General features: G+C 35.2%; 1 protein-coding gene across 6 annotated transcripts in view; it reads right to left on the reverse strand.

Annotated features, from left to right (window-relative positions):
• Positions 1 to 27502, reverse strand: part of DOK6 (docking protein 6) — a 417153-nt gene that overhangs the window by 247038 nt on the left and 142613 nt on the right. For all 6 annotated transcript variants that reach the window (XM_007189942.2, XM_057526829.1, XM_057526833.1 and 3 more), the window contains exon 3: positions 2571 to 2685. In XM_007189942.2, coding sequence (XP_007190004.1) covers positions 2571 to 2685 — 115 coding nt within the window. The remainder of the gene's footprint in view (positions 1 to 2570; positions 2686 to 27502) is intronic.

Genomic DNA, 27502 nt, shown 5'->3' on the forward strand with positions numbered 1-27502 from the left:
CCCTTTCATCACTTTAAATATGTACTGCCACTCCCTTCTGGCTTGCAGGGTTTCTGCTGAAAGATCACCTGTTAACATTATGGGGATTCCCTTGTATGTTCTTTGTTGCTTTTCCCTTGCTGCTTTTAATATTTTTTCTTTGTATTTAATTTTTGATAGTTTGATTAATATGTGTCTTGGTGTGTTTCTCTTTGGGTTTATCCTGTATGGTACTCTCTGTGCCTCCTGTACTTGATTGACTATTTCCTTTCCCATGTTAGGGACGTTTTCAACTATAATCTCTTCAAATATTTTCTCAGTCCCTTTCTTTTTCTCTTCTTCTTTTGGGACCCCTATAATTCGAATGTTGGCGTGTTTAATGTTGTCCCAGAGGTCTCTGAGACTGTCCTCAGTTCTTTTCACTCTTTTTTCTTTATTCTGCTCTGCAGTAGTTATTTCCACTATTTTATCTTCCAGATCACTTATTCGTTCTTCTGCCTCAGTTATTCTGGTATTGATTCCTTCTACAGAATTGTAAATTTCATTTACTGTGTTGTTCATCATTGTTTGTTTCCTCTTTATTTCTTCTAGGTCCTTGTTAAACGTTCTTGTATTTTCTCCATTCTATTTCCAAGATTTTGATCATCTTTACTGTCATTAAGCTGAATTCTTTTTCAGGTAGACTGCCTATTTCCTCTTCATTTGTTTGGTATGGTGGGTTTTTACTTTGCTCCTTCATCTGCTGCATATTTCTCTGTCTTCTCATTTTGCTTATCTTACTGTGTTTGGGGTCTCCTTTTCGCAGGCTGCAGGTTCGTAGTCCCGTTGTTTTTTTGTGTCTGCCCCCGTGGGTAAGGTTGGTTCAGTGGGCTGTGTAAGTTTCCTGGTGGAGGGGACTAGTGCCTGTGTTCTGGTAGATGAGGGTGGATCTTGTCTTTCTCGTGGGCAGGACCACGTGCAGTGCTGTGTTTTGGGGTGTCTGTGAACTTATTATGATTTTAGGCAGTCTCTCTGCTAATGGGTGGGGTTATGTTCCTGTCTTGCTAGTTGTTTGGCATAGGGTGTCCAGTACTGGAGCTTGCTGGTCATTGAGTGGAGCTGGGTCTTAGCATTGAGACGGAGATCTCTGGGAGAGCTCTTGCCATTTGATATTACGTGGTGCCGGGAGGTCTCTGGTGGTCCAATGTCTTGAACTCGGCTCTCACACCTCAGAGGCTCAGGCCTGACCCCCGGCCGGAGCACCAAGACCCTGTCAGCCACACAGCTTTTGGGAAGTCTAAGATCTTCTGCCAGCATTCAGTAGGTCTTCTGTAGGAGTTGTTCCACATGTAGACGTATTTTTGATGTATTTGGGGGGAGGAAGGTGATCTCCGCGTCTTACTCCTCTGCCATCTTGAAGATTCTCCTCTGGTTGTTGTTAGATTTAATATGCAACATTATTTGAGAGCTCAGAGAAAAGTGAGGTTATGCAGTTGTAAGACAATGAACAAGAAGGCACAGATACTTTTGGATATTAATATATGATACCAGCAAGTTTGGGATGGGTTCTATTACCACATGGGGTTTTATATTACCAGTTAACAGACGTCTATGCAACCACCAAAAAGACAATTTTTAATGATGAAATGAGGTCAGATGAGTAGTGAAGAAAGGTACATAAAAGGAATAAAGGCATTCAAGGAAAGAGGAACACTTTGATACATTCTAATTCAATTTGGCAAAGCTAAGATAAGTGTAGGTGAGGAGGTGTGAGCAATTTATTTAGGCAAAGTGACTTTATGTTTTTGAATAACATAACCCGGTAATAAATATACCTATAAACTTTGACCATAAATACAGAAACTTTACTCCCTTTTAAAAATTACTCAACAAAGCTTCTCCTAAAGACTCATCTATTATTTGAAATTCACATCTTTCAAACCCTTAGTGCTTTTTGTTTCCATGCATTATAAAATGAATACACCATTTCCCTGAGCAAAATCTTTAAAAAACTATAATAAGCCAACTAATATATTACACAGCACAGGGATTCCAAAATCAAAAACACTGCAAGTTCCAATGATAACCTGCCTTGTGTCTCAATAATGTCAGAGTGCAGTATGAACTGGGATGCTAAAATTCAATCTGAAAGGTATTTCATTGTAATACTGAGAATCCATGAAGGCAACCAATCACTCAAAGTTCTGTTTTGAAATGTTTGGGGACCGCGGCTGTGCCGTGCCACACTCCTGCACAGCAGCACTGTTATCGTGCTACCAACTACCTCCAGCTGCACACTCACCAAGGACCAGAACACACAGCACGTGCTTGCCCTAACAGCTTCTCACCGGCATTGTTTATTTAATTCTCCGAGCTTGAAAGGAAACCTCAAGTGTCCTCAGACCACCTGGGAGCAAAAGCCAGACACATAATAAACAAGCACCCAAAACATCTGTAGAAATAGATACACTGAGCTTCTTACTAAAGCCTTCCACAGCACATTCTCATCACAATAAGCCATCCTATTCAGTGGTAGATCTCAATCCATCTGGGCTATTGTCTCAGAAGCAACTCCATGTCTTCAAGCTGGAGACAAGGCTATCATTGCTTACCTGACTCACAGGCAAATGTCTTTGACGTTTCATCATGAAAGATAATTGCCACTGCATGCTTCTTTGTCTCTCGAGGCAGCCTGGTTATATTTTTGATGTTGTGCAGTTCAGTTACCTTGAAAGAAAAATATTTTTAACTTAGTGTACAGTACATGCTATATATCGGTGCTTACACAAAATGATCAGTTATTACTGTCTTAAGCCACTTTCCAATGGCTATTTTTACTTGGTAGCCAGGTATGATGTACTGGGTAAATGGAACTGCTGTAAATAGGCCTTTAGTCATGTGGTGGTCAGGTGTGGGCGAAGGGACGTGTTCCACAGTCCTGTCGTTAGGTCTGTCTTTAGTGAGCCTGTGCCTCTGGACAGTGAGCTTAACAAGTGTTTCTCAGTCCTCCCTAACCACAGGTGGGAGAGGATGGCTGGAGTGGGAAGAAATTGGGTATTTACCTTGTCTTTAACAAGGGTACCAGTTTTGACTTGATCAATGTTCAATTCTTTCACTTTATCACACGTGTTAACTGAAAATGAAGGATTTTGGTGAAGGGAAATGATTTAATTCCATTTATGATTCACATGCCATGATTCACAATGCCATCCTAGAAGCACTATCAATCACTAACTAGTGTTCTAAGTGAAAAAAGATAAACAGATATACTTATATGTTTAAAAAATTTTGGTCCTCCATTTGTGAAGATGATACCTCTGGTGTTGATTAGGATATACTAGTATGAAAATAGTTTAAATGACCAATTCATGGCTAAAAATTGTACTGATGACACATAATATCTGTAAAATAAAACTATGTGGCTACTTGTTAAAGAGCTTTATGATTTTTGTCATATTTCCTTTTAAAATTTGTAGTGATCTAGACTTCTAGCCTCATAAAATAACATGCTTATCACTGTGTTGCTGTGTAGGCTGTCCATAGGGACCCTTTTGTTCTTTGTCACAATGAATTTACAGTCTACTGTCTACATTCTACATTGCAGGAAAATTAATTTTAATATATCTTTTCTTCATATTTGTTTATTTCTCTCCTTGTCATTATCTCATTTAAGATTAACATGCAAAATTAAAATGGGTAAAATAAGTGATTTTAAGTTAAATAAACTAAAAATGATTTGCTTCATATATATGCATATATATAAACACCTATATGTATTCATTTGTGAATTATACATATACTCTATCTATCTATCTATCTATCTATCTATCTATCTATCTATCTACCTACCTACCTACCTACCTACCTATCTATTTGGAAATACTCATTTTCTCTTCCAGGAAAGAATAATTAGACAGTAATATCTTACAATGTCTGAGGTCTAATACTCTGGGGAGAAAGATGAGAATTTTTTTTGGAACAATGATTTGCATATTATATTTAAAGTACATTAAAGCATGTTCTCAATGATAAACTCTTGAATTTTTAAATGATTTGATAACTGACTCAAGTAATATTTAAGCCAAATTTTTTTCTAACATAGTAAGTTAAATATATTTTAAAGAGATATTATTTTCAAGTGTTATTAATTTTAAATAAACAAATGATCTTATCAAAATTAAATAGAGACTAAAAGCAATGAACATTATGTGTTGCTTAAGAACTGATGCAATTTATGTCAGGTGAGCATAAATGTGATATGCTGCTATGTACATTATATATAATATCTAGTTGTACCAAACAATATCATAAAAACATTTATTATTCTACTCCAAGGTCTTTCCGAATATGTTTATTTACAAATATAAAAGAATATTGGAACAGATATTGTGGATTACATCTTTTTTTGTCACCTCATAGCAAAAAATCAACAGAACAAATTAATAAATACCCTAGCAAAATGCAGCAAGCACTAGAGATTTTCTAACTTTAGTGCCTTAGGCAATCTGACAGATGATGTAGTTCAAACAAAGTGTTTGCTCTTCTGTAAAATTTACATTTAGAAATTCAGAGAACCTCTTCAAGCAGACATTGTTACACTGGTTTCCACAACAGTGCAAGGCATTTTGTTGTTGATCAATAGTGCGATGCCACCCACTTCAGTGTGTGCCCTAACACACTGAAGAGATGCCAGAAAGCAAAATACTCATGAGGAGCATAAAATTCCACTTCTCAGATTGTCTTGGTTAGGAAATTCAAGTGTTATACTAGATTATAAAATGTTACAAAATCATACCAGAAGATACAAAAATCATACTTAGAAGATTTTCTAAGGAGTTGGTATACCTTTGGAATTTGATATATCTTTAATTCAAAATATATTTTAAAAATATTTAAAATCATAACAATTTAGGTTAAGATATATTTGAATCTCCTGTCCTCACTTTTCACTCTCAGTACTATATGATTTTACCATCCAGTACAAAACTATTTGTATTTTCTTACATGAAGACAATTTTTAAAATAATGTCTTTAAATGTTTTAAAATAAAAATGTTTTTATTAGTCTAAAACCTAACAGTGTGACATAAAAGTAATTATGAACTTTTATTAAGATTGTGAAATCCTAGAGCATTTCAATAAAATATATCAATAAATTATTACATCACTTAACTATTTAATCCATATATCTGAAATATTGATTTTTCATATTGCTATAAAAGGACAAAATTTTAAAGTTTAATAATAAAGCATTAAAATAATTACTTTAAATATGAAATCAACAGAATTTAATTAAAGGAAAAATAACTTGAAAATAATTCTGGTTGTTCAAGTCTAAGTCAATAAATGCCACGGTCAATAATTTAAAATATTGAGGTCTAATAAGTGATAGAAGTAAAGCCTAAATATAAACATACCTAAATGATGACTTTGTTACCTGGTGTTATTTAATTTTTATTTCAAGGAGCAATCCCCAAGGAATTCATAGTGATAAGAGTCAGAGATAGAGAGTTCAAAGAAGAAACACATAAGCTTTTTCTGTAGGACTTCATAACATAGTTGGGGCGATAAGATTACAAATGACGGTGATAAACCCTGCGATAGCCAAACAAACACAGAAGAAGAAAGTCTGTATTTCTGCAACCAATTTGTGGATTGGTCACCTGTACCAATCCATGTTACAAGAAACCTGGATTTTAAAGCATAAGTTAAAAAAGTATATAGACAGCTTCCAAACCTTACTCTCCTGCCCTATTTTGTTCATGTGGATTATATCTATTAATGATCACAATAAGAAATATTAGTACTTATAAAGTATTCAAAATTTATTTATTAATGTGTTTAAAACTAATAATAAACCATTTTATGATAACACAAATACTATTTTAAAATTTAAAAAAATTTCTTAAATAGGCGAAGAGTGTTAATGTTTTTACATTTTTGCAAAACTCAATGTCTGGCTTAAGAGAGGACAGCTTGATACTCATTTCTGCTCCTGAATTCAGATACATGGTTTTGATTAAGTATATACAGAAAATAAGTCTTCACACAGACATGAAGTTGTAAAAGGGAAGAATAGTTTAAGAGCATTTTCAGCCAACTGTAGATATTCTTCAATTCTATCTCCAAAGTTGACATATTTCTTTTAAAGGTTATTACCATGGGGGGTCTGACATAGTGTCATACACGTTTTACACTCTGTTGCATTAAAATCCATAGGTCTCTTTTCACCTTTGACTGATTATGGGTAAAACACTGGTTCACTGAGTTATGAAGATCTTATAAATGTCAACATATTTCATTATCAATATAAAAAATCCATCAATATCACCCTTGGTTTCCACAAAAAAAATCTGTAAGTTTTGAGAAGTTGTTAAGCTCAAGAATGCAGACACAGTAGATGCCCAAATTTTAATTTTCATCTGAAAACTTAAAATTTAGCTTTGTTAATAAATACTGTCAATTGTTTTCTTTGAAGACAGGCTCATTTAGTTCATTTTTGAGAAAATGTCTGAGAAATATGCAAGTCTGAATAACCATAATTTGTCTGTCAATCACACTTTCATTAAAATAGGTGTTCTGTGAAAAAATTTTTTGCCAGTTTGCTTGTAATTTCAACAATCACACAAGTGCTCCCCCTGGAGATAATCATTTCGTGTCAGTATGTAGCAGATGTGTTTTATGGGTTCTTACCATTTTTTCACATACAGTATTAAACAGATGTACTTAAAGGTCTAGATTTAATAAAGTTATTTTTATTGTTTCATCAAGATGATTCCTAAGTAAACTGAAAATACAATTGACATATGTTTTGTTTGTTTATTTGCTTATTTGGGTGAATATATGATGGTAAAGAATACAATGACTTTAGTCCCATTTATTTTTACTGCTTTGCTTAAGCCTTTGGTGTCATATCCAAAAATATAATTGTCAAAACCAATGTCAAGGAGATTTTCCCCTATGTGTTTTCCTAGGAATTTTATTGTTTCGGGTCTTACTCTTAAGTCTTTAATCCATTTTGAGTTGATTTTTGTGTACGGTGTAAGAGAAGGTTCCAATTTCATTCCTTTGCATGTGCATATCCAGTTTTCCCAGCAACAATTATTGATGACACTACCCCTTTCCCATTGTCTCTCCTTGGCACTCTTGTTGAAAATTTGTTGATGAAATATATATATATTATTTCTGGGCTCTCTATTCTGTTCCGCTGGTATCTTTGTCTACTTCTATGTCATTGTCATACTGTTTTGATTACTATAGCTTTGTAATATAATTTTAAATGAGGACGTGTGATGCCTAAAGCTTTCTCAAGATTGCTTTGGCTGTTCAGGGTCTTTTGTGGTTTGATACAAATTTTAGAATTGTTTTTTCTAATTCTGTGAAAAATGCCTTTGGAATTTTGATAGCGATGGACTGAATATTGTATATTGCTTTGGGAAGTATTGATATTTTTACAATATTAATTCTTCAGGTCTATGAACACAGGATATTTCTATTTATACCTGCTTCAATTTTTTTTTCATCAGTGTGTAATAGTTTTCAGTGTACAGGTCTTTTACCTCCTTAGTTAAATTTATTCTTAAGTATTTCATTTTTTTGATACTATTGTAAATGGGGTTGTTTTCTTGATTTCCTTTTTGGAGATATCATCACTGGTATAAAAAAATGCAACTGATTTTTGTATGTTGACTTTATATCCTACAGCTTTACTGAATTCATTTATTAGTTCTAACATTTTTTATGGAGTCTTTAGGTTTTCCACATATAGGATCATGTCATCTGCAAAAAGCAATAATTTTACTTCTTCCTTTCTGATTTTGATGCCTTTTATTTCTCTTTCTTATCTTATTGCTCTTTCTATTACTTCCAGTACTATTTTGAATAGAAGTGGTAAGAGTTGGCATCCTTGTCTTTACCAGATCTTAGAGTAAAAGCTTTCAGTTTTCCTCCATTGATTATGATGTTAGCTGTGGGCCTTTCATAAATGGGCTTTATTTTGTTGAGGAAATTTCCTTCTGTACCTATTTTGTTGAGAGTTTTTTTTTTAAATTATGAATGGATTTTTGACTTTGTCAAATACTTTTTCTGCAGCCATTGAGATGATCACGTGTTTTTTATCTTTCATTTTTTAATGTCGAGTATTGCATTGATTGATGTGCATATGTTAAACCAACTTTGCATCCCAGAGATAAATCCCACTTTGTCATTATGTATAGTCTTTTTGATGTGCTGTTGAATTCAGTTTGCTAGTATTTTATTGTGGATTTTTGCATCTATGTTCATCAGAGATATTGACCTTTCTTTTCTTGTGGTTTCTTTGTCTTTGCTTGCCTTTGGTATCAAAGGTGATGCTGGCCTCATAAAAGGCCAGCGTTTGGAAGTAATTCATCTACTTCTGTTTTTTAAAAAGTTTCTGCACAGCAAAGGAAGCAATCAATGAAAAGAAAAGGCAACCTACAAATTGGGAGAAAATATTCATAAACCATATATTTGATAAAAGATTAATATCCCAAACATATAAGGAATACATGTACAACACTCAATAGCTAAAAACAAAACAAAACCAAATAACCTAATTAAAACATGGGCAAAGGACCTAATAGATGTTTTTCCAAAGAAGACACACAAATGGCCAACCAACATGAAAAAGGTGCCCAACATCACTAATCATTAGGGAAATGCAAATCAAAACCATAAGGAGATATCACCTCATACCTTTTAGGAGGGCTGTTATCTAAAAGTTAAAAGATAAGTGTTGGAGAGGATGTAGAGCAAAGGGAGCCGTGGTACACTGGTAGTGGAAATCTAAACTGGTACAGCCACTATGGAAAACAGTATGGATGTTCCCCAAAAATTAAAAATAGAACTACCACATGATCCTTCAATCCCTCTTCTGGGCATATACCCAAAGGAAATGAAATCAGTACATCAAAGAGATATCTGCAATCCCATGTTCATTGCCGCATTATCCACAATAGCCAAGATATGGAAACAATGCAAGTGTCTGTCAATGAATAAATTGTGATATACATATAACATATAAAATATGAATATTATTCAGCATTAAAAGAAAAAGATCTGGCCATTTGTGACATCACACATGAACCTGGAGGACACTATGCTAAGTGAAATAAGCCAGACAGAGAAAGTAAAACACTGTATGATCTCACTTGTGGAATGTAAAAAAGTTGAATACATGGAAGCAGAGCAGAATAGTAGTTAATGGTGTGGAAAGTGGGGAAATATTGGTGAAAGGATACCTAGTTGCAGGTATGTAGGGTGTTAAGTCTAGAGATCTAATGTACAGCATGATGACTATAGTCAATAATACTATATTGTATTATGTATTGTATTGTGACCAGATTTCAGGTGCTCTCACCACACACACACACACACACACACACAAGGTTAACTATGTGAGGAGATGGATATGTTAATTAGCTTGACTCTAGTCATCATTTTACTGTGTATATGTATACCAAAGCAGCACGTTGTACACCTTAAATATATACAAATTTTATCTTTTAAAAAGGAATACAATAACTACTACTATTGTTTGGAGCCATTGCCTTGATTTGTGCTGCAGTTTTACCTATTATTGCCTTTGCACCAAAACAAAGTGAAAATGACAAGTAATATATAGTACTATGATGGAAAGAGTGTTGTCTTCATGGGCCACTCTGAGATCCACTGCTCCAAACATAGCTTTGTCCCAGGCCCACAACACCTGCTCTGTCATAAAACTCTGTCAAAGTCTACTTCATGAGCACTCTTACTCCTTCCCTTCCACAACTTCACTACTCATCTAGACTCTCACTCTTTCTCATCTTAAATATTTCCATTATTTTTCCATCAGCTGTCATACTCTTCATCTTCCATTATCTTGTTCACACTGATCCTAGACTAATATTGTTAATCCAAACATTTGGTGCTGCCCCTCACGGCCTTAAAACCATTTAATAACACCTCAAAATTAAGTTCTCACTCCTTAGCAAGGACTTGACAACTTTAATGACTCAGTTCCTACCTGTACATCTAATCTCATCTTTCTCTACACCAACTTTGAACACAAGTTAGGTTCCAGCCATATACAAAATCTTTCAATTTTCCTGAATAGAAACATGCTACTGAAAGGTTATGTAGTCTTTCACAGAATAATCTTCTTGGGGTTCCCGGTTCCTTCATCTTCCTGTCAAGCTCACAATCATTCATCAAGACCAATGGCAAGCCTCCCTTAGTCTCTCCTGAATGACTCATGCACGGTTAATAACTTATCCCTGTTGGTGATGGAGGGGTGGGATGTTTCTCAAGACCTTGACAGCTTGATCTGAATTTGGATGGCTTCTTGACTCATTATGAAACCTGGTTGTGTTCTTACACTGGACTCAGTAAGTAAATTATTGAGTTGTTCCTTTACTAATTCATGTCATTTATTTATTAATTCTTTACATAACTAGACTTCAACATAGGATTTTTTTTTTTTTTGCATTTTGACTATATGCTTTTCACAGTGAAGACCAGTATGCATCTGTTAAGTGATTATTTCTTTCATATCTGATGAGAGAAGAAAAGACTAAAGATAAAGAAGAGGATAGCATACAGCTGCATTGGGCTATATGTTCTGAAAGGGAGGGCATACTTCTATGTATAACTTATGAAGTAAGTCAGAAAGAGAAAAACAAATATTGTATATTAACGCATATATGTGTAATCTAGAAAAATGGTATAGATTATCTTATTTGCAAAGCAGAAATAGAGACACAGACGTAGAGAACAAACATATGGCTACCAAGGGGGAAGGGGGGAGTGGGATGAATTGGGAGAATGGGATTGACATATATACACTACTATGTATAAAATAGATAACTAATGAGAACCTACTGTATAGCACAGGGAACTCTACTCAATGCTCTGTGGTAACCTAAATGGGAAGGAAATCCAAAAAAAGAGTGGCTATATGTATACGTATAGCTGATTCTCCTTGCTGTACAGTAGAAGCTAACACAACATTGTATAGCAGCTATACTCCAATAAAAATTAATATAAAAAAGAACAAACATCAGAGAAGCTGCTTCACTTGTACATCAAAATGGTTAACTAGATTTTACTTGTTCTACCATTACTTAGTTTGGTGGAACTTTCAGTAAGAATCTGATATGGGCTGAAGGACATAGTGATATTTTTTCCAGTTAAGCCCAAGTTTTTCAGAGGGATTTTATTTGCATACTAGCAACAGTTAGAATAAACAAATTAAGGTTTATTGCACAATTTAAAAATCATCATACTTTTTATGTTATATACCTTTCCCCTTAGCATAACTGTGCAAATTAAACTAAATATTAGCATTCAGTGCAGATCTTACTCACAAGTATAAAATTAATTTTCACTATTTAGTACACAGATAAAAAGTTGAAAAAAGCATATTTACTGAAATTATTTTTTGTTTTAAAGTGTCTTATCAGTTTACTGTCATGACAATTGAGATCTGATACTGCCTATTTAGGCACTTAGTTTCTTTCTTTAAACCTAATCTTATTTTGAAAAGTAAAAGACATTACCTTTCAGATTTTTTCAAGTATATTTAAATGAATTTGAAAATAAATTGCACTCCTCTTTCTTATTAATCTTACTAATAATTATTCTCAATCCTGACATTTTACTAATCTTCTATGGTTGTTCTAATTAAGTCAGAGTTTTGATTTTTGAGACTAGACATTTTTAGGAGCTAGTTGAATAAAATTCACTTTATTAGGATAGAGAATACTGATCTTCCCATAAGAAAAAAAGGTGGAAGTTTTACTGAAGTTTTAAATAATTACAATTAATACATATCAATCTCTTTTGAAAGCTTGAGTCCTAAGTTTTCATAATGATAATTTAAATATTGGTGTTATCCTATACGTTGTATACTTCAATATTCTGGTCATAATATTTGCATAGAAATTTCATAATTGCTTCCTTTCAATATAATTTATATCAATTTTCCAATAGCTGCTTCCTTACATTTGTCTCCTGTCACTGAATAATATGAATGTGTACCATTGAAAAACTCAATATAACTCAGTTTTTAAGCTCCTTGTGACAGATATCATGTACTCTGATACAGACCTCCCATGCTTACTATTTGACAATCCCAACATGCTCATAATCAATAATTACAAGTTCAGCCTTTTAAATCTTTGAAAGACTTAAGGTCTCTCAAATATTAAACTACATTATGAAATGCACCTTCTAGAAAAAATAACTATGGATAAAATTACATTAGAATTAAAATGAACTATAGTAGTCACCATTGGCTGTCTACTCAGCATTCAGTTCCAGTTCCTTCATTCATAACAGAATCTGATTTTTTTTTCAGTTATGCACCCCTACATCATGCAGCCCAAGTGCCCTGGTACGCATCTCTCACCCCTAGTATCATGGTAGAACTTGTTACTCCCAGGGTTACAGTCTCCTTGCTTGTGATTAGTTTAAGAAAGAGAACATGACCTAAATATAACCAATGACTTGTGAACAGAAGTCTTCTGGTGGCTTCTGACAAATGTTTTCTTATCTGGAGGTTACCTCCAGATAAAACTAGCCCCCTTCTCCAGTGGATGTTGTCCTGTCTGGATGTCATAAATCAGAGATGCTACAGTTATCATTCTACTAGATTGAAGATGAAGGCAACTCTAAGGATGGCAGAGCAGAGATAGGAAAGAAAAAAAAAAAAAGAACTCGGGACCTTAATTTTCATTCTTAAGCAGAATCAAGAATGAACCAAACCCTGAAGCCATTTTCTTTTTCTGGACATGCTGTAATATGTGAAAATGCTCTTTAAGTTGTTTGAGTTGAGGTTTCTGTTATTTTCAGCCAAAAACATTCTAACTTATAAAACAGAGAGCTAAGCTTTCCTCATTTAACAATGGGAAATTGCTGTCCCTATCTGGGTGGCCGTCCCACAGTTAAAGTGATGACCTGAACCAGGGCCATGCCTCCTGCTTCTCACACTAGTGGTCTTTCCACCAACTTATGCAATAGCTATTGCTCTGAAATTCATGCTATTTAATAATGGCAAATAATGGCTAATCGAGAAGTTATTACAGGAAGGAGAATTCAACTACCAAAGAGACCCAAATTGTAGGGATGATGAAAGGAATCCCAGAAAAACTCATTGCCTTATTACTCCAAAATATTTTGAGGTTGTCTATTATAAAAAACAAAAAGATAATCTATTTTCAGGGCTAAGAAATGCAGAACATTAGTACAAAGGAAAAATAAGCACTAAAATAGGAAACGTATATACGTCTTTCTCTCCTCTTCTCTCCCTCCCTCTCTCTCAACATGTGTAAATTTAGTGTCTAATAATACGTTTCACTAACTCAAGAACAAAAAGGCATGAAACAGCTCAGTCAGCCCTTGCATCATTCTCACTCTGAGAGGCACAGCTTTGCTACACAGATACTAACAGAAGACTCTACAGCTTCTAGGACTTTACTTACTAGATGCACCATTTTAAATCTTTTAATTACAGTAATGGTTGAATAGCAGCCCACCAAAAGACATGTCCCAGTCCTAACCCCCAGAACCTGTGAATGGGACCTTATTTGGGAAAAGGGTCTTTGCAGCTGTAATGAAGCGAAGGACCTTGAGAGGAGATCACCCTGGATTCAGTGTGGGCCCCACAGCCAATGACCGGTGTCCTTAGAAGAGAAGAGCAGAGGGGGCTTTGAGGCAGGACACAGTGGACACGGCCACGTGGGTGTGAGGGCAGAGGCGGAAGCGATGCTGCCGCGAGCGAAGGGGTTCCTGGAGCTACCCGAGGCCGGGAAAGGCAAGAGCGGATGCTCCCCTAGAGGCTCTGCAGGGACGCAGACCAGCCAACACCCTGATTCCTGACCTCTGGCCCCCAGAACTGGGAGAGAATAAACTTCTGCGATTTTAAGCCAAATTTGTGGTAGTTCGTTAGGCCAGCCTGGGAAACTAATACGATTATACAGTACTATTTGAAGATGAACAGTCCAATTTGTGTTTTAAAGTAAATAGTCTTGAATGAAGGTAAAATGACAGAAAGAAAATGATGAAAAATTTGTATATAGCCCCGTTTCTCTAGTAAGATATTAGTTTCTTAAAAAGCAAAGAATATATGTGTATTTATTTTGAGTCACCTAAAGTATGGTGAACATCAGAAAGTGTCTAAACATAGATCTCAAAATTGGTAGATGGCATGAGAAAAATCACATGGTTACCTCAGCAGATTAAAAAAATAATATCATTGATAAAGTTCAACACCTTTTGTGAGAAAAACCCCTCAACATATCAAGTATAGAAAGGAATTTTCTTTAAAGTTTATTACCAAAACTTACTTTACTTCATGCACAAGTACTAGACACAGCCCATTTATTACTGGAAACTTGGCAAGGATACTCTGTCAGTGCCTCAGTGTAACATAGGTCCTACACAAGAAGTTAAGAAAAAGGCTAAGAGGGGCTTCCCTGGTGGTGCAGTGGTTGAGAGTCTGCCTGCCAATGCAGGGGACACGGGTTCGAGCCCTGGTCTGGGAAGATCCCACATGCTGCAGAGCAACTGGGCCCGTGAGCCACAACTACCGAGCCTGAGCGTCTGGAGCCTGAGCGTCTGGAGCCTGTGCTCTGCAACAAGAGAGGCCGCGATAGTGAGAGACCTGCGCACCGCGATGAAGAGTGGCCCCCGTTTGCAGCAAGTAGAGAAAGCCCTCGCACAGGAACTAAGACCCAACACAGCCATAAATAAATAAATAAATAAATTTTTAAGAAAGGAGAAGATAGAACTATCAATATTTGTAGACTGTATGATCACTGACATGTAAATGCTAGCAGCATTAATAGAAAAATAAATTATTAAAACAACAAAAGCATTCAACAATACTGTCAAATACAGTCAACATAAAAAATCAGCAGGATTTCTCTACACTAGCAAATATTAACTAGAAAAAATAATACCTTCACAATAACAAGAAAAACTGTAACATACCCAGGGATTTCGTTGGAGAAAATGTTAAACCTTAAAAAGCATATTCCATGTCCTTAGATAAACTGCTAAGGTAACTTTAGAAAGTAAGAACTGAGTGTGTTTGGGGAACAATGTTCCTAACAAATGCCACAACATCGTGTGATCGGTGGTGATTTAAGACAAGTGGCATGTTAGTGGTACAAGAACAAACAAGCAGACAGTACAGAGTAATCAGAGAAAAACATGTGTGTGTGAGTATAAGATCTATGCCGCCACAATAATTGAGAGGATAGCTCATTTAACAAACGGACTAGTGAAAACTGAGTCCCTAAGTATTAAAAAAAATAGATTTCTGTTTAATGCAGGACGTCACAAAGTGAACGGACAGAGGTGAGAAATTATTTACAACATCTAAAATTGAAGTAAGACTAGTGTTTAGAATAGGCAAGAAAACCTTATAAAACAGCCAGAAAAATAAATGGACCCCAGTATGATATGGACTAATGATATGATCAAAGAATTCATAGAAGAATAAACTCAGAAAGCAATTGTGCATAGGAAGAATTTCTCAAATTCATTGGGAATAGAAAACTGTATGTTAAAACGCAATTGAATATCACTTTACACCCATCAGATTTGGAAAATTAATGACTAATGCAAAGTATCAATAAGAATGTGAGCATACAAAACCCTCAGGTGCCCTGCGGATGTGTAGAGTGGAGCTGCTTTCTGAAAAGTCATCTGGTTGTACATACTTAAGTACTCACATATCCTTCACACAACGATCTTTATATGCCAGAAAATTTCTCACATTGGGGCATAAAGACACAGAACAAAAATCTTAATTACTTCATTGTTTGAGGTAATGAGAAGTTGCTGGCAATCCAGTTTCTATCACTAGGAAAATGGAAAAGTAAAATATAATGGATGTAAACTAGGGGGTATCATGTAACAGTTAGAAGCAACTGGCAAAATGGAGACACAGAAATGCAAATAGGTCTAAAAGTCATAATGCAGCATGAATTAAAAATAAACATAGGAAGTTATAATACAATATTACTTAAGTGAATTAACAAAGCAGGACATGTTCAAGAAATCAACAGTATACATTTATAAGATTCACATAAAGTTTCCCATCAAAATCATTATAATGATTATAGAAGCGGAGAGATGAATGGGATTAAGAAATGGGAATAAAATAGATTAATCAAATATTATAGAGATGAATGATGATGATAGCATCCATTAACTTAGCAATAATGATTAAATCAACCTTTGCAGCTGCCTTCTATCACACCAGAAAAAGAAAGAGGAAAGAAGGAAGGAAGAGAGGGAGGGAGGGATGGAGGAAGGAAGGAAGAAGGAAGGAAGGAAGGAAGAAGGAAGGAAGGAAGGAAGGAAGGAAGGAAGGGAGGGAGGGAGGGAGGAAGGGAGGAAGGGAGGAAGGGAAGGAAGGAAGGAAGAAGGAAGGAAGGAAAGGAGGGAAGGAGGAAAATCCACTTCCTAAAGAAACGTCAACTGAATGATATGTGAAATTCTAGCAGGTCAACTGCTATTAACAATTATATGGCTATTACAACTTTTCAGTGCTCTGAATTAGTCTTCAGCTCAGCTCTCTATGGCTTAGTATGTGGTAACTCCTAACATAGTAACTAATGGGCACAATTATGTTTTGCTAGTAAAGGACACAGAGTGGAACGAGTATTGGTATGATCATTAATGTATATCAATTCCAAAGAGTATATATATATAAGAAAGCTATAAGAGACTCTGGTTACTTTCCTATGCTTATGAGACCAACTTTAGGTGAGATCCATGACTTAACTGTGAATCATGTTTAGCTTGTTTACCTATATATACTTACAGCACCTAGACAGGATAGCCAGGATCATTTATACTTTTTTATTTAGATAAAAAAAATACATAGCTTTAAGTAATAGAAAACTCAAATATCAGTGACTGAAATCTGTGGTAGGCAAACTATGGCCTGTGGGCCAAATTTAAATAAATTTTGTAAATAAAGTTTTTGTAAATAAAGTTTTATTGGAACACAACCATTTGTTTACGTATTGTCTGTGGCTGTTTAATGTACTACAAGGGCAGAGTTGAAGAGTTGCAACAGAGACCTTAGGATCTGCAAAGCCTAAAATTTTTACTATCTGTCCCTTTACAGATAAAAGTTTGCTGGCCACTGATTTAAGCAAGATTTTTTTTTTCTCACATAATAACTTAGAGGTAGGCAGTTATTGGTGGTAGTTTAGCAGTTTGATAATATTAGAGGCAACATCTGAGGCCCAAATACAGGTATTCCCCACTTTTCAAAAGTTCTCTTTAGACCACTTCCCTTTTATTAAAGACCTGCATCAGCACCTGTTTTCGCCAGCATTTCTCTCAAGCTCATCTCCTCAGGGCACAAAATGTCTGCTGCATTTCCAGCTATCACGTTTTCAATGTAGAAAAAGGGAATAAGGGACATTACTGGCCATATCAGAAAATATAAATTCCTTTCTAACCTTTTAGTAGGCTTAAAATTTTTATCTCATTGGCCAGAAATGTACCTCCATAACTGCAGGAAGTGTAAAAAGTGATCATCTAGCTCTTACAGTCTCTATTTTTAAGACGGAAAAGGAAGAAGTGAGTTACAAATGGGTGGGTGTTGAGTTAGCAATTAATTCAATTAAACCCCATGCCTGAACTGTCAGAGTTGCATCATGTTTTGCTTCAAATACAATACTTATCTTGTGTATACCTCCTACAGGCTATGAGGGAAAGGGGATACTCTCACTTTTGCCAGACCAAAAACATCCCTTCCCAAATGAAGATAAACAAAAATTTAAATAGTATGCACTAGAGTTAGATCACCACACAGAGATACTCCAGATCACCTGACCTAGTCACGGGTGCTTTTTCTCCAGCTGGTCATAGGAGAGAAAGATTTGAAGCTTGAGAATGTCTTGGTGTTCCATTGCTGTTTCAGAGAGGGAAAGAGACACATAAGTCAAGGATTTCGGGCAGCCTCTAGCTGCTGAGAGCAAACCTTCTTGGCAGCCAGCAAGGCAACAGGGACCTCAGTCTTACAGCTGCGAGGAACTGAATCAGCCAACTCCAGAAGGAGCCTGGAAGCAGATTTTTCTCCAGAGCCACCAGATAAGAGCTCAGTCTGACTGACCACTTGACTTCACGCTCATGGAACCCTCAGCAGAGAACACAGCCATACTGCACCTTACGACCTACAGCACTGTGAGCTCATAAATGCCTGCTTTTTGAGACCCTGAATTGGTGGTAATTTGTTACACAACAGTAGTAAGTGAAAGCTATATTCCAATTATTTGTGATTAAACTGCATAAAAGATCCAAGTTTGGGGATAATAATGAGTCTGACCACATGAGTTTATCTGCAAGATGGAACTGGAATAAAAGACAGGAAAGTTGACTTTTACGTCCACCATCAGAGAGGCAGCTGTACTAGCTCTAAGCCTAGGAGAATATCATGTAGCCCTGAGCTTAGCAGGACAATTTCCACTACACCAAGACAACTTTTTATGAAAGGGTAAAAAGGAGAATAGTGGAGAATTACAGACTACTGCAAATCTGATTAAATTTTAATTTTATAGTACCCTGGATTTCTAAACATGATTAACTTGATTCAAAGACATAGAAAAGGAGAACTGGGGTGGAAATAGTTGCATAAAATTTACAATCCCTCTTTCTCTTTGTCTCTAAATAAATGGGGGAAAACCCCTAACTTCCCTAAATATTGTATAGCAGGAATTTAATCATTTCTTCAGGATATTAAATTATGTGTGAAAATAATTCTGAGTAGAACAAATGCAACCCTTATTTCACTGAATCTCAAAGCCTATGGTTCCCTAATTTAAGAACCTGTTCTCTAATCAACAAAATCAGTTTACTGGCTACTATTGGTTTGTAACCTAAGATTGTTTAATGGGTAATGAAAAATTTACCTTTTGTTATTAGAAGTATTAGATAACTCTCTAATGACCTATATGGGAATAGAATCTAAAAAAGAGTGGATATATTTATATGTATAACTGATTCACTTTGCTGTACAGCAGAAACTAACACAACATTGTAAAGCAACTATACTCTAATAAAAATTAATTAAAATAAATAAAATAAAATGGCCATTGGGCCAATGTAAACACACACACGCGCATACAAAAAGAAGTATTAGATGTAAAAAGGATTTACAATTTTTAAAATATTATATAATTTGAAACAAATATGAAACAGCATTATTTATAAAACAAAAGGTGCTACATAGATATTTATAGCAAGGTACAAAGTAATAATTCAAGAATAAAGTCTCACTAAAATATTCTTCAAATTTTAAGTTGTAAATGAATATGCATTCATTACTTGAAGTATAATATATAACTTTCCATTAATGGTAGAAAAACAATTTATCCTCAGTGAATATTATGCAATTAGCTTTTCTCCTGTTGCATCTGTCAGATATTACACAACTAAGCAGACTTTGTTAATGGCTAAGAGATTTTTAAAAATCCAAAATGCATTGATGATATTCTGAAAGAATAATTAAGGGCACTGGATCTAAATCCATTAGATAAATGTAAAAATGCTTCAGAAATCATGGAAATAATGTCATAACAAAATTGTGCTGTTGAATATTCTTTCTCAAATTTACTATCTGATTTACCACAGAAAATGGCTTGTTTGAAATTACAAGTTACTTTATTATGCAAATTGGTCTCAAAATTTTTCTAAAGTTGGTATGAATTATGTCCCTGGTTTCAAAGATGCAAAATCTGAGGCTGAAATGACTTGCACAACCATAACTGTTTTACGTTTCACATCGTCTTACATGAAGCTGTCATCTCACTTTCTGAGCTATGATATTATTTGCATTTTACAGACAGGAAAGTGAGAGAAAGACGTTGTTTAAAGCATACTATGTCTTCCTGATGTAGCACCACTGCAGACGATTGCCTCCTACACACACAAGTGAGTAGTTTTAAAAAGTGAATAAAGACAATAATTTTCCTAACATAAATCATATTGCTGCGTACTCTAAGTCAAGCCCAGATTAATCATACAGATATTTTCTAAGAGTCTGATTCCATATTTCTCAGTGAACAGATATCTGTCATAGAGCAATAGGTTATAAACAAATCCTGATTGCTGAGTGATTGCTTTTCCATGGCTTTCTTAAGCCACACAGAATGATTCTTATTGGAGATATCTTAGATGTTGCAAAATTTCAGCTGACCTTGACTCAAGTATTACAAACATCAAGTCTAACATCAAGTCTAACTCTGGGAGTTCCCTATTATTTTGAGATCACAGCTCCACAAATCCCCTACAACCAAAGGTCTTAACCCAGGGTCTCTCCTGCTGATCTCTGAGAGCTGTCCGTCCACAGCCCATCCATCTCTCTCAGTGAAGGTGCATCCAGCCTTGGGCATTTCTCCCCTTCATCTGTCCTACATAAAACCAACTTTTCGTATTCCATTTCTATGAGTCTTCCCTGAGTGACTAACACTAGTGCTCAGATATTATGAGACAATTAACAAATGATCATGGATTAATTGTGACTGTCACAGGAACCAACATGTGTGTCCCTAGGAGCTTCTGTTCAAGAAACTGAAACGTCTTCAAACTAAGAGATTACAGCTAGATAAATGCATGAATGAATAAATTCACAGATGGATAAGATGCCTTAACCCAAATAAATGATTATCACTCTGGGAACTTCTGGTGGGTATTTCAGGAGAAACCAAGCCTATGATCACTCTTCACATTGCACCAAGTGTGTGCTCTTCCAAGCATTTATCGATTTCTTCATGGAATCAAAATGAAAATGTTCAAGATACCACACTGTACACATGTGCTGTTTCTACACTTACCGATGCTTTTGCTTCTAGCTTTAAGGACATGCTATATTTATAGGTGGCTGTTTTTCATAAGGACGCCTTCATCTTTTCCCAAATTCTCTCAGATGTTTACTTTACATATAGATAAATACTGACAACTCCAAATAGGAGTAAAACAGAATAAAACAATGTTTTTAATGTCAGGTTATAGGGAATTTAGAAATAAGACTGGTCTCAATACGGGCATTGCTTTTCTGGCATCGAGTAGAACGGGAACTTCACATAGCACTATCTTCATTCATCCTTCTAAGGGATTTTATTTATATTTTGCTCACTACAGACAGCACTCATATTTACTTTATTAAAACTTCTATAAACTGTTTTTTTCATCTGCTTAGAAAATTAAGGAAAATTTATTAGCTGATTCTATGTAAATTGCTTTAGTTCAGTTTTCATTGAGGATAAATTTGTTTTGAATATCTGTTATGACAATTATATACAGCTACATTTTCAACCCTAATGCATTTTTAATAACTTCCTTCAGCAGCTAGTGATTTGAATTTCAAATTTCCTTCTACCGAGGAGTAAAAAAAAAGTATATACCATTTTATAGCAGTTTCATATAAAAAATTGATTTATGCAGCAAGATCTCTCTCACAGTAAACATATCAAATGTCTAAATGAGACCAGTAATACTCATAAGCTTTATAATATGTATGTTTCAGATAGAGTATAACATTAAGTTAAAGTTGGTAAAAAAAATAATTGTATCCTTAGATTATTTTGCAGAAGTCCCTCACTTAGGTTGGAAACATTTTGTTCATTTGATTGATTATTTTAATTTATTGCTATTGAGCACTACAGCAGACTTTAGGGCATACCAAATAACTGACTAATCAGAAGTTTAAAGTGTTTAAACATTAACAAATAGAACAATTTGGGAAATCCATAATGGTCTACTTCTTTAAGCCATCTTGAAAATGAAGTATTTTTTTTCCAATTCTGGAGATCCAATATTTGGACTGAGCATTAATTGTTCAAGGGAAAACAAAGATTTTAAATATGCCAGCCTTTCTCATAAAGAGATCTTTCTTTATTGACCTGATCATCAGAGGGAACTATGAGAAATTTAGAGCTTTGCCATGTTCACATCTGAAAAAAAGGATTCATAATTCTGTGAATGGAAAAAGCCATAGGAAGTGATAGTTCAGTCTTTGATTTTGAAGAAGTGAAAGTATATTTCAGGATAAAAATGTCACGAACATCTGTGATTGTTTTTATTGCCTTGATGGTTGGTTGTCCAGGCCTTGGACAAATTAACCCCATCTGACCCCTGGGGTGGCCTTCTGGACACTACCTACACTCACCCACCCTGTCATAGGAAGGGGCAGCCCCAGCGAAGAGCAGGACTCACACAGTCTCCAAAGTTCTGTCTTCTCTCTTCTTCAAACTCTTTGCAAATGTCAGTATTCTTAATAACTTTATGGTAAGATTAACAACTATCTCTTTAGAATTATTACATTTTTCAGCTAGGAGTATATTTAAAGAGTCTTGATAATTACTATACATTTTATAAATTTTACTGGTTAGGATTTTCATGTTTATTCTACTAGCATTTCCTCATTTAAATGGGACTTTTCATAATTTTCTATCATTCCTTGAATTAGCTAGTGTTTTTTTCAGTCAAGTATCAACTTTTTGATTTGTAACTCTCAATAAATTTATAATTGAAATACGTGTGAAATATCTTGGATGTCACCATAAGGCTGGAACTAAGGTCAGTGTCTTTTATAGAAGACGGTTTTATTTTACACTGATCAGGCTTTGACAGAGAAGTGTTGACATACATCCACCTTCACATTAATTCTGTTCAGTAGATTTCCTGGGCAGTTTCACTACAAACTGGCTGTACTTCTAATTGTTTAATGAAATATATACGTGAACATACCACACATAAATACTTCAAAATCTAACATGCCAAGAATCACCTTTTTTTCACCCAGTCTCGATGAACAGCACGACCATTCATCCCTCACCCAGTCCTGAAAAGATATCAAGTCTTATTCCTCTCTCTTCCATTTCCCCGATATCCAATCAGTTACTAAGTCTTCTTAATTCTACTTGACTGTACTTAGAAAATATCACCCAAATCTATCTCCTCTCCATTCACTTTACCCTTCTCCACTTAGGACTCTGTTGTCTATTATGGGGAAGTGGAAATAATTATACTATAATATTTAATTATATTGTTTTTCTGTATATAGTCTATTATCCCATCCATTTGATGTGATGTCACGCAAATTATTTTTTTCTGAATACATATTTGAAGATATGAAAAACCATTTTAAACCCTTCACAACTGCTCTATTGCTTACAGGATAGAGGTTAAACTCATGAGGAAGGTATTTATGACCCTTCACTTGCCTCACCCACTTCCTTTGTGCTTATTTTCCACCACTACAGCCCTCCTTTCAGAGTTTGCCAACACTAGATTCCTCAAATTTTCTTCAACTCACCACGCAGTGTAACTTCAGTACTTGTAATCACCCTTTTTCTTCCTCATAGAATGCATCCCTTTCCATTATTTTGTTTTGTCAAAACAGAGTAATCTTAAGAAGCCCTTTGGAAAGTCCTGATTTCCAAAGGTAGACAAGTGTTCCCTTTTACTTTTATTACTGCACTTCATCATATTTCATTGTAGTTAGCTATTTATAACCTAGCTTTCTTGTATTGTAAAATCTTAAAACAATAATGATAATAACTCTTAACATTTTTTGACTGCTCTAAACAGTCTTTTAAGAGTTCACATGTAGTATCTTATTTACACCTCATAACAGTCTTGGAGGAGTAGGGCAATTACTGTCACTATTGGAAAAATAAGAAAGGTATCTCATCTCTTCATCTTCTGAGCCTCAGTGTCTAGCTAGTCACTAGATATCATAGTTTCACAAAACTATATATTGTATTATATTATATTATTATATTAAAATAGTATTTTCTCTGTCTTCTTGAATTGAGTTTGACAGTCATTTCCCAATATTCAGGGCAGGGCTCTTTTCCTTTGTAGCATAGTAGAAATTACTCTCAGAGTCAAGATGCACCTGTATGTTACTTATGTCACCCAGTGAAAGCAAATATTTACATGGAAAGTTTTTGCTTTAATTTGAGCAACATCAGAGTTGCCCAATGGTAATATAATTTTGATGCCTAGGTAGAACTTTATCATGTGTGAGTGATAAAGAGTGGCAGTATTGAATAATAGAAGAGATGATAAAAGAGAATTTGAATAATGCTAGCTGTACATTCTAAGAAAATAAAGAAGCAAAAATCAGTGTCATAGAGCTAGTTAAGAAGAAAAATAGTGAGGTTGACACAAATATTTTGGTCTGAATGCCGAAGAGACATTTCAAATTTAACATATACAAAGTAAAAGCGTGTGATTCATTTTTACCCAAAGCCTATAATAAGACAGCCAGTGAAGCATTAGGCAAAACTTGCTAAAATAGTATCAAAATAAGAGAAGAAACCATTTACATATTTTCTTGAAAACAACCGTTAAGATTTCTTATTACTGATGAATCATGACCAAATTATTCTTCCATATCAGAATTGGTCTAACTTCATGGTTTTAGTTCACAATCACTGAGGAAAAAAATAAGATGAAATTCCTGAAAGGAAATTTAAATCACTAGGAAACAGAATTAGCCTCCCAACTGCTGGGAATAATAAGTTGTAAAAATAAAAACCTTTAATCTCCAAAACATTGCCATGAGAAAAGTAAATTTTAGCTGTCACACACACTGAATCTAGTTATTAAAGTGCTTTAGGAAGTTTCAAGTTACAGTCAGTGATATCTGTTTAGTTATTTATTAAAAGATGAACTATTCCTATTCTCACTGCACTGCACAGGATCTTTCGTGACTTAATTTTCACAGACTGGAGAGAGAGCTTACACACATAAAGTGTGTATGTTTTGAAAGTGTTAGTCATAGTTTTCTAACATTAATTTTTATTTAACCTACTTATATCTGCAGTCATTCTTTTCCTTCTTTTTTTGTTAAAATGAATGCTCTCTGGTTCTGTTAAAGACCAAACCCTATCATTATACACAAGAACCTTCTAATCATCACAGTTTCTGTCTACTAGATTGTTCCCATTGGCATATAGGTGTGTTACAATACATGTTGTATTTAAAAAACATATCTGCTCTATATATTGGCTCAATTTTACAGCGAAACGTCTTGAAAAAAATTGCCTGAGTAGCTATCCGTTCCTTACCCCTCAATCTCGTGTAAGCTACTCCAGGTGAAATAAGTCCCCATGTTTCATTGAAATAGCTCTTGGCAAAGCCACCAAAGAACTCTATGTTGTCAAGCCAGTGGTCCCTTTTCTGTCACCTTTCTCAATATCTCAAACTAGACACAGATGACCATTTGTTCACATTTTTTAGCACAGTTTTCTCTTAGTTTCCAATGGTTTACCCTTAATGTTATTTTTCTCATCTTACTTCCTGCTGTTCTCAGATTTCTGTTCTGGCTCCTCCAGCTCTGCTAATCCTCTAAGTGTTGGAGTGTTATCTCCTTTTTCCTCATTCTTTCCCAAGGACATTTTATCCAGTGCTACAGAATAAAGTGCTATCAATATGCCGATGACAGTCAGATAAATAACTTTATCAGTGACATTTCCCCCACCCCAGCCCACATTTGTTTATCTAATTGACTACTTGACATTTTAGTTTGAATGCCTAATAGACATTTCAAATTTAACATATGCTAAGTGAAACCTTGTGATTTTTACTCAAAGCCTGCTCTTCCGTCTTTCCCATCTTCACGAACTGCGCCATCCTTATCTTTGTTGCTCAAGTCCATGAGTCCTACCTTTCACTTACACTCAACATTTAATCCATAGGTACATCCTGTCCATTTTCACAAACTATATCCAAAATGTGTCCTTTGACCTCCAACTTCAATACTAACACATTCATTGGAGTTACCGCCACATCTAGGCTAGCTGAATAACGCCTAACATTTTCTAAACTAACCATACACCAAGTAAGTAGTTATATGCTTAGCTATAAATTTTCCTTTTTTAATAACAACTAATTATATTTAATCTCATTGTATGTCTATAGTACCATTCATTCCTTACAACAGCTCTCTGTGGTAGGCACTATTAAAATCTTAATCTCTCAGAGGAGAAAAATTAGGTACATAGAGGTTAAATAACTTATGCAATTTCACACAGCTGTTAAATATGGAAGATGGATTCCAGAGCCTACAATCTTACCCACTGTGTAATGTGGTTAAGATTCTTTTTTATTCCAACTTTATTACTGCCATGTCACTGACCCATAACATTGTGTAGATTTAAGGTGTACAACATAATGTTTGGATACACATATATTGTGAAGTGATTACCACAATAAGGTTAGTTAATACCTTCATCATCATTGGTCAAAGGGTAAGATGAATAAGTTCTGAGGAGCTAATGTACAGCATGGTGATTACAGTTAACAGTGCTGTATTATATACTTGAAAGTTGCTAACACAGTAGATTGTAAATGTTGTCATCACATAGACTCAAAAGGGGTTAAGATTCTTGATCTTTCTCAACAGTCTGTTTTCCAGGATGATCTTTTTCCTTGTTAACTTTATTGAAGAATGATTTATACACAGTAAGTTACCACCATTTAAAGTGAACAACTGAATGAATTTTGACCATTGAAAGTACCTTTTAAACCACCACCAAATAAGAATAAAGAGGGCTTCCATCACCCCCCTAAACGCCTTAGGTCCTTTTGCAGTCCAACCTTCCATCTATTCCTCCTTCAAAATAGGCAACCAAGGATATGATTTTTTTTCTCTAAATAAGAATTTTGTTACTACAAATACAAGGGTGAAATCATACAATATGTATTATTTTGGGTCTTTTGTCTTTCAGTCAGCATAATGATTCTGAGATTCATCTGTTATTATGTGTATCAGTAGGTCTTTCCTTTCAATCATTCAGTGGTTTTCCATTGACGGATGTACCACAATTAGTTTTATTCATTCTCCTGTTTGGGTTGTTTCCACTTTTAGGCTATTTTGAATAAAGCTACTATGAACATTTTCGTACATATATTTATTTGGACATGGCTATTCATTTGCAGGGAAGGGGGTAAATTTCTAGAAGTGGAATGGCTGGACAGATGTATGTTTACTCTTTTAAAGAAACTGCCAACTGTTTTACAAAGTGCTTATAAAATTTTACATGGGGGCTTCCCTGGTGGCGCAGTGGTTGAGAATCTGCCTGCTAATGCAGGGGACACGGGTTCGAGCCCTGGTCTGGGAAGATCCCACATGCCACGGAGCAGCTGGGCCCGTGAGCCACAATTGCTGAGCCTGCGCGTCTGGAGCCTGTGCCCCGCGACGGGAGGGGCCGCGATAGAGAAAGGCCCGCGCACCGCGATGAAGAGCGGTCCCCGCACCGCGATGAAGAGTGGCCCCCGCTTGCCGCAACTGGAGAAAGCCCTCGCACGAACCGAAGACCCAACACAGCCAAAAAAATAAATAAATAAATAAATAAGAAAATCCTTTAAAAAAAAAAAAATTTTACATGTCCATCAGCAATGTATGAGTTCTACAACTCTGGTTAGTTTCAATCTTTATAATTTTAGCCATTCTAATGGATCGATAGTGTTATTTTGAATTTAAATTTTGCAGATCACTGATGATGTTG

This window comes from Balaenoptera acutorostrata, chromosome 13 (assembly GCF_949987535.1).
Source record: "Balaenoptera acutorostrata chromosome 13, mBalAcu1.1, whole genome shotgun sequence".
Lineage (NCBI taxonomy): Eukaryota > Metazoa > Chordata > Mammalia > Artiodactyla > Balaenopteridae > Balaenoptera > Balaenoptera acutorostrata.